Genomic DNA, 13,587 nt, shown 5'->3' with positions numbered 1-13,587 from the left:
ATCATCCCTGACCAGTGGTCCTGTTAGCTAGGGATCATGGGAGTTGTAGGCCAAAACAACTGGAGGGCCGCGGTTTGGGGATGCCTGACCTAGACTGATTCTTTCTGCTTGACCCTTGGTTTCTTTGGGCTGTGATCTCCTTGGTGAGTATTTAGGTGAAGTACTCCTGCAACAGGGACTCTTGCTTCATGGGCATCTCCCAGAGCGTGGCATCATCATAGTTTCCCATAATGCCTCTGAGTCCCAATTGAGGGACCAAGGGAATTCTGGTGAAACTAATATGACGGTGGCTTCAGCTTCCTCACACTGGCGCTTCTCTTTCGCATGCCAGGCTGCAGGCCACTGCCCATCCCTGCTGTTGCTCACTACTGCTGCCAACCCAACTGTCCCTTGCAAACTTGCAGGGAACTCAATAGGGTGGTGTAGCCCAGGGCATCCTCATACCTGGCACCACTGATGGCACATAGCTTCATTGTTTGAAACAGAATCTCCCTGGAGCTGTATAAATATTTGTGGCTCCCCCTCCCCCATGTGACATGACTGGTGGAAAATTGCTTGAGTTCACTTCTAGTTGTCACAAGGAGATGGACAACTACTGTGGAACTTCCTTCTCTCCTTGGCCTGGTTCCATTAAAAATAATGAACCTGCCTTCACACCCAAGAAAGACAGTGTTCCACTGCTGGAAACCAGGACACTGCAGAGCCACAAAATGAACAGTGATTGCTTCCCTCAGCACAAACTTTAATATTTACTATACAGTCATACCTCGGGTTGCGAATGCTGTGGGTTGCGCATTTTTGGGTTACGGACGCGCCGAACCCAGAAGTACTGGAACAGGTTAGTTCCATGTTTCAGTGCTCACGCATGCACAGAAACACTAAATTGTGCTTTGCGCATGTGCAGAAGCGCCAAATCGTGTCACACATGTGCGCAGATGCGATGCTACGGGTTGCGAACGTGCCTCCTGTACGGATCACCTTTGCAACCCGAGGTTCCACTGTACTGTATTGGAAAGTTGTCTTTTTTAGAGTTACAGTCATTAAATATGTAAAATGATTTGAAACAGCCTAGGGTAGTTTTTTCTTTTTCTTTTTAGCTACTTTTCTGGCTTTGGCAAATAACTAAATTCTTGCATACCAACCTGCAGCATGCTAATTAATTAGTCAACATTGCTTAATCTCCCTGCAAGCAACAACAAAATGGATAAAAAGGTTGCCTGAAAGCAATTTTGCTGAGTGAAGAGTGCATCTCTCTCTCTCCATCGATGTGTTATTGCGTGCCATCATCATTCCTTGCATCTCAAGTTAACTCTGGTGAAGGTAATCATGAATATTTCCTTTGTGTGTATCCTTCTATATGCCAGATCGTCAAGATTAAGGATGAACAAAACAAGCTGAAAGCTTGCTTCATTTTCAAAACTGCTAAAACCCTGACAGAGATTAAGGAAATAGCAGCTATAAAAACAAAACAAAACAAAATCCCGTGTAGTATTTCCCTTTAGATCTGAGCTCCACAGGGTACACCAACCCCCCAGGAGGAGGTCAAATACATCAGAATGGAATTGAACAGGAAATGGATTTGGCTACATCTGCTCCCTGTCATATACACAGGGCTACCCCCCAATATACTTGGTGAAAAAGAAAAATAACCCAGAGAAAAAGGCCGATTTTGACACAAGGTATCTGTCTTGGGAATAATGTCTGACACTGGCTGAGCTAGTTTTTCAAAAACAAAAAAGTTTGCTTTTTTAAAAATACAACAAAGTAGGAATAACTATGAAGAGAATTAAAAGGAAAAGAGGAGAACTGGTATCAAACTTCACTGAAGCAGGTCAAACAAACAGGTCTGTGGTCATTGGATCATAGCTGCCAAGTTCTCCCTTTTTTTAAGGGAAATTCCCTTATGCTGAATAGGCTTCCTCGCGAGAAAAGGGAAAACTTGGCAGCTATGCATTGGATATGAATATGGGAATCATTGGTTCAAGTCCTGCTAATTCATGACAATTTCTATGTCGCTTTTGACAAGTCACATAAGCCCCTTTGGGATGTACTGGAGGGACAACTATGTTTTCAATGAATGCATGTAGGCCATGATGGAGGAATTGTTTGGCGGGATCTGTTCCCTATGCAGCATGCATCTCTTCACAACTCTGCAAAAGGCCTACATGCAAATGTAAGCCAGGTTTCCTTGTAAGCCAGGTTTCCTAATCCCACTAATATGGCGCATGGGCAAATTTAAGGGTGGGGGAGAAATTAGAGTCAGTTTGCATTTAAAGGCAAACCTACCTAGTTTCCACTTTCTGAAGCAATATGTACAGCTATCTTTCGACACACATTTATCTGAATTTTGCAGTGGGATTTTTTTCCCAGCCAAGTAATGTGTACAATATACATATACCCAAATATTCCGGTGTATAAGATGACTGGGCATATAAGACAACCCCCATCTTTTCCAGTTAAAATATAGCGTTTGGGATATACTCGCCGTATAAGAAATACAACCTGGCGTATGACGACCCCCGACTTTTGAGAAGATTTTCCTGAGTTAAAAAGTAGTCTTATACGCAGGAATATACAGTACTAATGTAAAGTGAGCATATAAATGCATATGTTACTGAAAGTAGTGTTGAAAAAAATCCATTCAATTCATTAAAATATGTTTCGTGTGACGACTTTGTTTTGTTATACATCACTAGCTGATGTGGAAATATGGAGAACTGAAGTTAATATTGGGAAAAGGAGAAACTGAGATGGACAGATTCACTCACTCCTAGGCACATTGCAAATGCAATTTTAAATCCAGTGATAAAGCCACTTTGCTGGTCTAAAATAATAATAATAATGTGCAGTGCAGTGCATAGGAGATAGATCTTGCCAATCCATCCCTCTCAGTCTCCAACTCCAAGTATCTGAAGGAGCTTAACTCACTCTAGATGCAGACTTCAGTTTAAGGCTGCAACCCTGTGCATGTTACCTGTGAATAAGTCCCATTGCACCCAAAGGGACTGATTTCTGAGTAGACATGTGTAGCTTTGCACTGCAATACCTACTTTCTAGAAGACTGGAGATGCTAGTCCTGAGTAGAGAGTTGGTAGCAAAGGATTTCTAACACGCAATTCTCAATACCTTACCAAACTATCTACCCCAGAATCAACTTATTTGGTGGGCACCATGGCAGTTAAATTGACATAAATCCTGGTTTGAGGAGATCCTAGACAAAGTTTTCTTTAGTGAGGTTCATCCTCCATCCATGGGTCCATGTAGGCTTAATATGGTGGCACTGGTGGGCTGGGATAGTTCATAATCCATGCGTTCAAATCCCTAAACCACAATTTTGGGTATTATTTCTTTGCAGGGCAGTCCTAAGCACATTTACTCAGAGGTATGTCTTACTTAGTTCAATGGGACTTATACCCTAGAACTTCAAATTGCAGCCTTACCTTAGATTTCTCTATAGATGTGTTTGTTTTTCCTTCCCTTTTAACACAGCCACAGCATTATCAGATATACAGTATTAGACTGATCTTGCACCATTTTTATGCAGGGCTAGGGTGAGTACTTGGGATCCGTTGCAATGACCCATTGCTGAAGTTTGTCCTGGCCCTTCTATACATTTCCCCCTCTAGTCAAACACTCCAATCAGCACCAGGCAGCTGGATTAAGCTTTCATTTTAATGTCCCACAATGCCCCACCATGGGATTGCACTGAGGCTACCATGGGAAATTAAAGTGGTAGTTAGACCCATATTTTAGAATCCAAATAGAACTTAGAGCATATGAATGATTCATAAAACATTTCAACACACACTGGAACATTTCTGAGTAAGTCGTAAATTTATGAGAGCAATGTCAATAGAACAGGCAATGAACAACGGGCAACAAACATATTTAAAGCCATAAAGTGGTATCCTAAAGTTAAATTGTATTTATCAGTCAAAGTTATGTTTCATTTTATTAATGATTTTCACCCAAAACTGGTCTGATTACAGCAACCGATAGCCTTGCTGTTGTGTTCAATGTATCAAATTTCTAAGTAGGAATCTAACATATGGTGTCACTTTTCTTCTCCAGATTACCAGTCATGTATGCTTTCATAAATGGCCTCTACTGTTGTGGCATTATCTTCATTAATCTAATTCTGAGGAACAGTCCATTCCAACACTCTCAGCTGTAAAAACTACAATAGTCAGTTCAGCTTTCTCCAGGAAACAGACTTTAAAGGACTGGATAGCCTTTAAACAGATGTCAGAAGTAATTACCATTGTAAATGAAAATAAAGTTAAGATGTGTGCCGTTTCCTGTTCCTTTTATTATTTTGACCTGAAACTTACCTTTCCCTTATAGAGCTGCATAGAATCATTAATAAAATATTTGTGTTCAACAAGGGAATTCTTTTCCAAAAGTTTATGTGCCGCCAATGTATAATAATCAATCTTCTATAACTCCATTCTTATAAACCTTCTGCTACTTTATGAGTAGTTGTCTGAGACTCAGAGCTGCTAATTCTAGTGTTACTCTGCTTGATGGCATACAAGGAAATGGGTGGAAAATGGCTGGTTTATGATTCTTGTAACCTAAGAACTGTCAGATGTTCCAACCAGTTAGGTGACCTTCCCAAATGGGCACTCCACCAGTCTCTCACTAAAGCCAATGGCAAAATCCCCATGGGTCTGAATGGCACTGTTCCATATCGTGCTGACTGTTGCTCCTGTCCTGAGGTACGGTAGCTATCCTGGACTTTGCTAGCAGAGTTGTAGATTCTAGCTGGCGTACATGAATAAATAGGCTCCATGGTTGACCTGTTCCCCACGATCACATGCACCAATCAGAGGGGATAGGCACTAGCTCAGTAACAACCAGCGTAGTCAAGGAGTGCTGTGGCGTCACTCTCCTAATGATGGCATTGCTGCAGTTTACCTGGATGGGCCTAAGGCAGGGCTGGCAGCGACAAGGTCAAGGCTGTGTGGGCATACTTAACCTTATTGGAACCCCAAAACTATTGGTATGGTCCCTTAGCATTTTATACAGTACACAAAATGTGACCGTTGCTCAAGAAGGACCACATAAATGTTCTGCATTTATAAGAAATTGTGTGGGGTTTTTTTTAGTATTGCGGCCCCCATACTTTGGAACTCCCTGCCTATTGACATCAGGCAGGTGCTTTCACTATCTTTTTGGGGGGGCCTGCTAGAAACATTTTTGTCTAGACAAGACTATCCAAGCATGTTGAATGCCGGCATGTATTTTAATCTTGTTTTTAGCTTGTCATTTGTTTTATTCATTCATTCATTCATTCATTCATTCATTCATTCATCATCATCACCCAACCCATCTGGCTGGGATGCCCCAGCCACTTTTAAATAGTTGGGTTTTTTACTGACTTATTATTATTATTATTATTATCATCATCATCATCACCATCACTGTTTTTGTAAACTGGTTTGAGGTTTCATTATCAATCAAGCACCAAACAAATGATATGTGAAATGAAGGGGATTTATTGTGAAATCTGATATTCAAAACTAATGGTTAAAGTTTAAAAATCACTACAGGTTTATTTCTTACTTCATCAAACCTTTTTTTTTAATCTTGCTCTTCATAGGATCATGCACCCATCTATCCAAATTTATTCTCTCATCAACAAACCTGTGAGGTAGGGAATGCTTTCTTTGCTATCTTCTACTATAATTTATAGGACATATTATGCCCAATAACTCTATAGATATGTATATGCATAGGACTGGATTTTGGCAATTGTGTTTGTGTAGTTTTCAAGTTCAACAAAGACTTCACCTAGAAGTCCCAAATTCAGCTGAATTCTGCCACAATTTTCATCTACAGAAGAATCCTCTGTCTCCGATCATATGACCTAACTGAGCAACAATGGTGAAAGCCAAGTGTTTGATCTGATTTAAGCAGTCGAATGATGCTTTATTTTTAGTGTCACCTAGTGGTACCAACTGTATGTTTTTGTTAATTGTGTTCAAGAGGGCTTTTTTCTAGGTCAGCTATGCAAATCAAAATCTGATGAAAACAGCAAGTGAGGGGCAAACAAGAGATGCATGCAATATATCTTTGTTCTCAAATAAAGGACAAGGATTAGTGTTTTCCCCCAACCCTCAAACTAATTATTGCACTGTGCCCTGTTCTCTCTAAAGATTTCACCACGTCACTTCTCATTAGATTATTTTATAATGCACCCAAGTTGGTTTTTAACAATGGCCACAATAGAGGAAGGTCTGTTACGGTTTCCCCACTGAAGAGTAATGTAGGTCTGAATTTCAAACCACTCTTTTAGCCAAAATTGTTCCCATGAGACACTGAAAACCACAAGAGCCACTCAGCAGCCAATCCATCCAAGTTCTTTTCCTATTGTTAATATTATTTACAGCAGCCTTCCCTGGTCTGATACTCTTCAGATAGTTTGAACTGCAACTCCCAGATCTCTAGCTATTAGCCACAGTAGCTGGAGCTGATGGGAGTTGGAGTCCAAAACATCTTAAGGGCACCAGCTTAGGTAATGCTGTTTGACCATTAAAAACTTAAACTGCAAGCAAACATTCAATCACATGTATTACTACTTCAGTACTCAGTCTGCTTGAGTATTCCATCCTTAAATTCCATCTGTAATGCTAACAGGGAAGTTATTCCAGGAGTTATTAAATGTGGACTTGAGATATCCAACCTTCAGTTAAGGGTGGACACTTGGCTAGATTAAAACATTATGTTGAGCCATGGTTCTATTCATCCTTCTTGTTTAGGGAAGTTTTTAATGTGTGACATTTTAATGTATTTTAATCTTTGTTGGAAGCCGCCCAGAGTGGCTGGGGAAACCCAGACGGATGGGTGGGGTACAAATAATAAATTTATTATTATTATTATTATTATTATTATTATTATTATTATTATTATTATTATTCATTAATTTATACCCCACTCTTTTCCCTGAAAGGAACTCACCCTTCCTACAAGTAGCTGGGGAGAAAATTTAAAGAGCCTTTGCTTTCACATCTAGCAGTTAACAGCATCATCTGATTAACACCAACTTGTTAGGGTGCCAAAAGGTTGGCGTGCTGAAGGCAGCAGTCGGATACAGATGGAGCCCAGGTCCAATGGTCCAGCTCAGGAACCAGCCGAGGTTGGGTATCAGCACCGGGGGTCAGGTGAAGCTGAAGTCAGGTAAACTGGAATCAGGAACAGGCCGATCAAGGACAACCATGCGCTTTAGCACAGCAGTTGCAGGTGCTGGCGAAGGCAGCAGCCGGCCTTCCTTAAGTAGCCGGCTCATCACAACGCCTTTTACAAGCTGCAGCTGCCTCCAATTGTTCCCTACGTTTCTCAGCTCTACGCTCTACAGCTGAGAAGGGAGGAGGGGAGAGGGGGCCCGCCGGCTCCTCTCCTCACAAGGGCCTCGACTCCTTCCTCCTCCTGTTCTGGTCTTCCCTCTTCCCTATCTGATTCTTCCTCTTCCGAGGAGTGCCGCCACCAGTCTTCTCCAGGTATGAATTCCTCTCTATCTCCAGATTCCCCCGTGGGGGCATTCTCCTCGGGCGGGGGGGGGGGGGTTGCCACCACTCCTCCTCGTCCGGCTCAACCCTGACACAACTTCACCTTTGGACAAATAAAATAACTGGCTACTTTCAAACAAGTTTTCTTCAAACAGTAGTTTCCAAAGCTGGCTTGCTGAAACTATAGTTAGTGCTAACCACAGTTCTCAGTTCAGACTACACAGTTAACTAAAAGTGGAAATGCAACATTCCAAACTCTCTTGGCTACATTGGAAGGGATGAAGGGAAGGTGGAGCTCTCATGCCCAGGAGAAGACTTGGTTTCTTTATGTTGCCCTAAACCAAATGTGGTCTTTATATTGTAGTGTAGGGGTGGCTAACCTTTATACTGTGGGTTCCATTGCCAATGGTCAAGGATGAGAGGAACAGTTGTCTAACATCATTTGGAAGGCCATCGGTTCACTAGCCCTGTTGTAGTGAAACCAGAGGTAACTACAGAAGGAATTGACCTATATTGCAACTTACAATATATTTTCACAAGTCTTTAAATTCAAAACCTTAATCACAAGGCATATGATCTATCCCCCAAAGATGAATGAATGAAGAAGCACTCCCTCAGGATGGACACAATAGAATAGAACTCTGCTGGGCACTTTGCCGACCAACATTCCCAAACATGTGGTCTCATGAATCATGGAGATGACCCAGGTGTTTTCAGAAGTTACTTTACCCTTGCTTATGCATAAGATACAGACTTCAAATTACAGCTTGTTCATTGCATTTGTTCTTATGTAATAGGAAGCTAAAATGTATACTCGTATACTGATCTAGAGCCATCTTTTTACTACTGTCCTAGAAGACGGCTAGATTATTATTATTTTCTTGCCTGGGACTTGATTTCCCTCCTAGTTTCATTAGCCATGAAATTATTCTTGCCTTCCAGATTATTTCCATATGCTTTTAAAAACCGGGCCAATTAAATTTGGCAGCTAGCCTTTGAATCAAGTGATACAAAAGTGAATGTCATGCAGAAAAAAGAACCCCACACATAATGATGAACATGAATCATTTCAGTTACCCAAATTTGGACTGTAAATCTTCAATCCTGATTCAGAATAATAGACTGGCCTAACCAGAAAGGTTTACTCCAGTCAAGTCCATGCACATTAAACTAGAATGAATGGATTTAATCCACATTTACCCCATTGATTTAGTGACTTCAGCTGGCCCAAATATTCCGGCGTCTGAATACTTTGGATTTACTCCATTATGGATTGGGGTGTTTGAATGCAAAGATCTCTCAAGGTGCTGGTAGGACAATATTCATTTAGAAAAGCCTGCAGTTGCTGCCATCTTGACACTATGCCTCAGTTTGGACAGCTCTCATAACAAGCCTGAGAGGACCTGGTCAAAGGTCACTCAGTGAGCTTCATGGCTATTTCAACTCTAGTCCTGTACCTAACTAGGTATATTTACTATACACATATTGAATAGATTTGGCCCTATTGAGACTCTATCTTTGATTGCTATGTGCACCTTTTTAAAAGTTTATATATCCATTATTTTATTTCTTCACACTCTTGCATGTCTGTTTGGATACAAATATGTTTCCATTGGCTGCCGCACAGTTAACTAGCATTGCATTAGTATGATTGCTTATTTGGTACAATGACCAAAGACAGACGAGTTTACATGAGCCCCTGAGAAGAAGAAAAACTGCTCATTGTTAAGGGTAACACAAAGATTAGATAATGGCTGTCACACACACACACACACACACACACACACACAAAACCTCAATATGATTTGCACAAACTGTCATAGGAACACTATTGTGCATATAAAACTGCTCTTTCATTTATTTATCTTTTATTCTTACATGGCTTGGAATTTCTTCAAATAAACATTTTAACACCTTAAGAGTAGGTACAACCCAGAGGAATGTATTTAGACCTGTGAGTTTAGAACTTTGCTACACTCTTGCCTTCTTTGCATACATACTACCGCCAGAGTGGAAGCCATTTCCCCATGATTTAACCTCATCACAGGAAGGCACTTGGTGTATATTCTAGCCACGAAGCTGGGCTGGATCATGTGGGTCTTCCCCGTGTGATCAGTTTAATGGTCTATCAGGTTCTGACCATTATCCTTTATGGCTGGAATCAACATTTGAAAGGCCAAACCCTGGTCTAAATTTAGACCAAACCCTGGTCTAAATCAAATGCTTGTGTCCTTATCCCAGTGTGTCCAGGAGGACAGAAGAGGGTAGAGAAAAACAGATTGAAGCACTTCAAGAAGTTTTCAGTGCCAGGCATGCCTGGGACCCTATGATTCCATACAGCAGCCTAGATGTTAGAACAGGATACTTAGAAGGTTTGCTGAGTCACTAGTTCTCTTGGGAAATCTCAATATCGGAACATACTGGAAGTTTGGCAGTCTTCCCTCTCCCTCAAAGGCAAATAGTATACTGGGAAAGATTAGAACCCAAGAGAGTCCCATGACTATCATGGATTTTTGTGTGAGAGAGGGTTGCTTCAAACAAGCCCCCCTTTCCCAAGCTTGCTATTTTTAAACAAGAAATTAAAAGCATTTCATCTCATTTGTTTTATATTACAGCCTATGGCTCAAGCCAATAGTGTTTAGATCAGTCAACAACAAAAGGACAGCAAAGTGAAGCACTGAACTGAAGAGGAGCTGGGAATCACTTCAGGAGATTCTAATATTCTATCGCGGGCCTATCAAAATGCTATTCTCCCTTTTTTCTTGCTTTTATTTCTTTGTTTGCATGCAGCCAAAAATAACAAAGGGTTGGATCCAGAGTTGCGTTTTTAGTGGAGTTAGCCTTTAGTGGAGGCTCTTTTTATTGGTCAATTTCTTCTTCCCTCTGCACCCTTCTGGAAAAGTTTTCCAGAGGGCTGGGAGTTGCTCTAGAGCAGCTCTGGGGCTCTGTAGAGGGGAGGAGAGATTGCAATTTATTTTCTGTATTTATAACAAACTTTTAAATCTAAGGAACTCAAGGTTGCATCCATGGTTCTGCCCCACCACATTTGATCCCTGCAACAATCCTGTGAAGTAGGTTAGGATGAGAAGCAGTGACTGGCCCAAGGTCACCCAGTGAGCTTCATGGGCAAGTGGGAAGTTGAAGAGGTCTTAGTCCAAAGCCTTAACTATCATACTACACTGGCTCACATTGGCAAAAAGCACCTCCCCACTTCCTTTTTCCAGTGAGGAGCCTCTGCTAGATATCAGTGCCTTCAGATCAGCAGCCATTTTGGACTAGAGTGGATGAACCTATCAACTTTCAGTTCTTTTTTTTTATTTCCCCAATCTTAATTTTTTTAAAAAATTATTACAATTCTTCAGCATTTTAGTGTGGATTTCTCCCAGTAAATATACCTGTATGCAGTTTTAAACAAACATACACAGTTTTGCAAGCAATTTTCCATAATGCTTTGCATTTCTGCATGTTATTTTCACTAATATGTGTATTTTTGTACATTCTCTTGGCTGGAGATTGCCAAATTGGGGAAAGCGTAACTTTCAAGGGATGGTTGTGTTTCAGTTCACTTAGTGTTTCAGAAAATTCAAATTTGCTAAATTCACCTGTGAATGTGAAATGCATCTTATTTTTCAATCAACCCTAGTTTGAGCCCAATCCAAAATTGAATTCACCTTGAAGACTAAGATGTTTATTATGGTCTAAGCTTTAGTGTGCTAGAGTTTATTTCACTCAACTGTTCATTCCACAGTTTTCAATGAAATGATACCACCAAGTACAATTGCTGAGTAGCCTCCCATTCATTTCAGAGTGTTTTCTCCAAATACACTTTTGAAACACTTTTTCATGCAATAGGTACATGGTACTATGGAATTCACTGCCACAATTTGTTGTCATCTAAGACGTTAGCTTAGATTACTATTAAAATATTTTATTTTATTTTTTTATGATTTGGTGAACATATGAAGAATCTATTTTATTGAAATAGTTTGTATTGCTTTCTCTCACCAAAGTTTCACTAGGTGGCAGGATTCTGCTATCTCTTGCAAAGCAACAGCTACGGCACATTCAAGACATGGGAAGCTTTTCTCTCTCAAAAAGAAATCTACTAGTGTGTTGCCAAAACGTTTAATAATCAAATATCATGATACATGCATATGATATTTGTACATATGAACTGCCTAGAACCACTGTTTAAGAAAAAAGCTAGTGTCTTTCTTCATATAGAATGAGGCAATGCTCCTTTACAAACAGAGGATAACTTTTAAAACATAATTATAATCTTATACTTCCAAGTTATTTTGCTTAACTATTTGAAAAAACAGACTGGCCTAACAGGGCTGAACAAAGTTGACTTGAGCATTGCATACATCATATTCTTAGTTACCTGTTTTGAAGAACTAGAAGACAATGAAAGTTCCACATTCTCTTTTCCTTTCTTATTGAAACATGATCTTATGCATGTTTACTTAGAAGTAAATTTGATTGAATAAATAATGCTTGATCCTAAGTGCAGTTACGCAATATATTTGTCTCACTGAATTCACTCAACTTGCTCCAAAATTAGTTTAGATAGCATTGTCATTTCCTTCTAAGTAAATATGCATACTATAGGGCTGCCTCAGCCTACCTATTTCTTCAAGTTAAGATGTTCTGATTTATAGTAAGTAATCCAAAATTAAACCTAAAACTCACTCTCTCAAGCATTATGGAAATAGAAGTGTCATATTCAATGGTAAACACAAGTTGCTCCCCAAACACAATAAAATGGCACCCTAATTAATTGTCAGATTATTTTTTTAAAGAGTTCTAGAACACGATCCCCTCCCATACAAATCCCCTGAAAATGCAGAAGATTTCAGAGTAACTTCTCACATGATCCATAATGCAGATCACAAATCTCCTACAAATTATTAAATATACATCAGGACATAAGCAGCATCTCATAAAAGCAATTCAAGCTGGTGTGAGGCTGGTAAATATTAAGCAACAGTTTCATTAACATGCTTTCCAAGATTCCTCAAAATGGTAAGCACATTTTCTCTCTCGCAGCCATACATTCATTCCTTTGCCAAGAAGACTAGAAGGAAAGTGTCACAAATCTCTCATCAAAGGAGGGTTTGCTAGTTTAAGTCCCAGAGTCCTAACTATACAGAGTTATTTCAACACCATTCAGCAAGTTCAACAGGAGCTAAAACCAATCAGCATCTCATCGGACTTGAGTATTTATGTGCAAGGCAGGGAAAACCTTTGTACTTTGATTGACATAAGAAACTTTCAGAAATATTAGCTTTTAAAAATAAAACTCAACACTTGCTAAGAATACACTTGAGAATTCCATTAACCCAAATCTAAATCTGCAGCCGGAATAAAAGCTTCATCAGGATTTATCAGCTAGACATACAGTACTAACCCCTCTCCCAAGGAAACAAAACATCCTGCCGATACTTTCCTTTTCACAAAACATTGATAAAGACATTCTCACCATCCTACCTTGGCAATCTGCAAAGGCTGCTTTTCTTCCTTGCCACCTTGAAGTCTAAAGCCCCAGGGTGCTCCTCCAGTCATGGTGATGCAGATATAATCCCCAGTGCCCATTTTTTTTCCTTGGGGAGGTTAGGCAGTATTCATTTGCAGAAGTAATTTGAGTGGGAGGGGGAGAGAAATCCTAGATGCTGTGGATGTTCACTGAACTTGAAGCTTGCTTTCCCGTTTGGTGTTAGAGAGAGAGAGAGAGAGAGAGAGAGAGAGAGAGAGAGAGAGAGAGAGAGAGAGCTCCTGCTGCATGTACACTGCACTCTGTAACATAGTCATTGACTGAGAGCAAGGGAGTTTTCCCAGATCAAGGGAACAGCCCACTCTTTCGTCAGTTAACTCTGCTCAGCCCACCTTCATGGCAAAGCAAAATGATGTCGAGGAAACACAAACGAAAGGGACTATTTGACCATGAGGCAGAAAAGGCTATATTTAAACCCAAGAGCATTTGCCCATGACAACTAAATCAAAACAGCAGAGACGAGGACTTGTAGATCTCCCTGAGACAGAGAGTTTACTTTTGTAAATGTTACCAGACTTGTTAAGT

General features: G+C 40.3%; 1 protein-coding gene across 1 annotated transcript in view; it reads right to left on the bottom strand.

Moving 5' to 3' along the window:
* Positions 1-13,320, bottom strand: part of SYNPO2 (synaptopodin 2) — a 93,249-nt gene extending 79,929 nt beyond the window's left edge. Inside the window, exon 1 of the mRNA XM_035111525.2 lies at positions 12,999-13,320. Coding sequence (XP_034967416.1) covers positions 12,999-13,103 — 105 coding nt within the window. The 5' untranslated portion in view covers positions 13,104-13,320. The remainder of the gene's footprint in view (positions 1-12,998) is intronic.
* Positions 13,321-13,587: the final 267 nt, after the last annotated feature.

This window comes from Zootoca vivipara, chromosome 9 (genome assembly GCF_963506605.1).
Source record: "Zootoca vivipara chromosome 9, rZooViv1.1, whole genome shotgun sequence".
Classification (NCBI taxonomy): Eukaryota; Metazoa; Chordata; class Lepidosauria; order Squamata; family Lacertidae; genus Zootoca; species Zootoca vivipara.
Note: the sequence above shows the minus strand (reverse complement) of the source record. Positions and strands in the feature narration are given on the sequence as shown.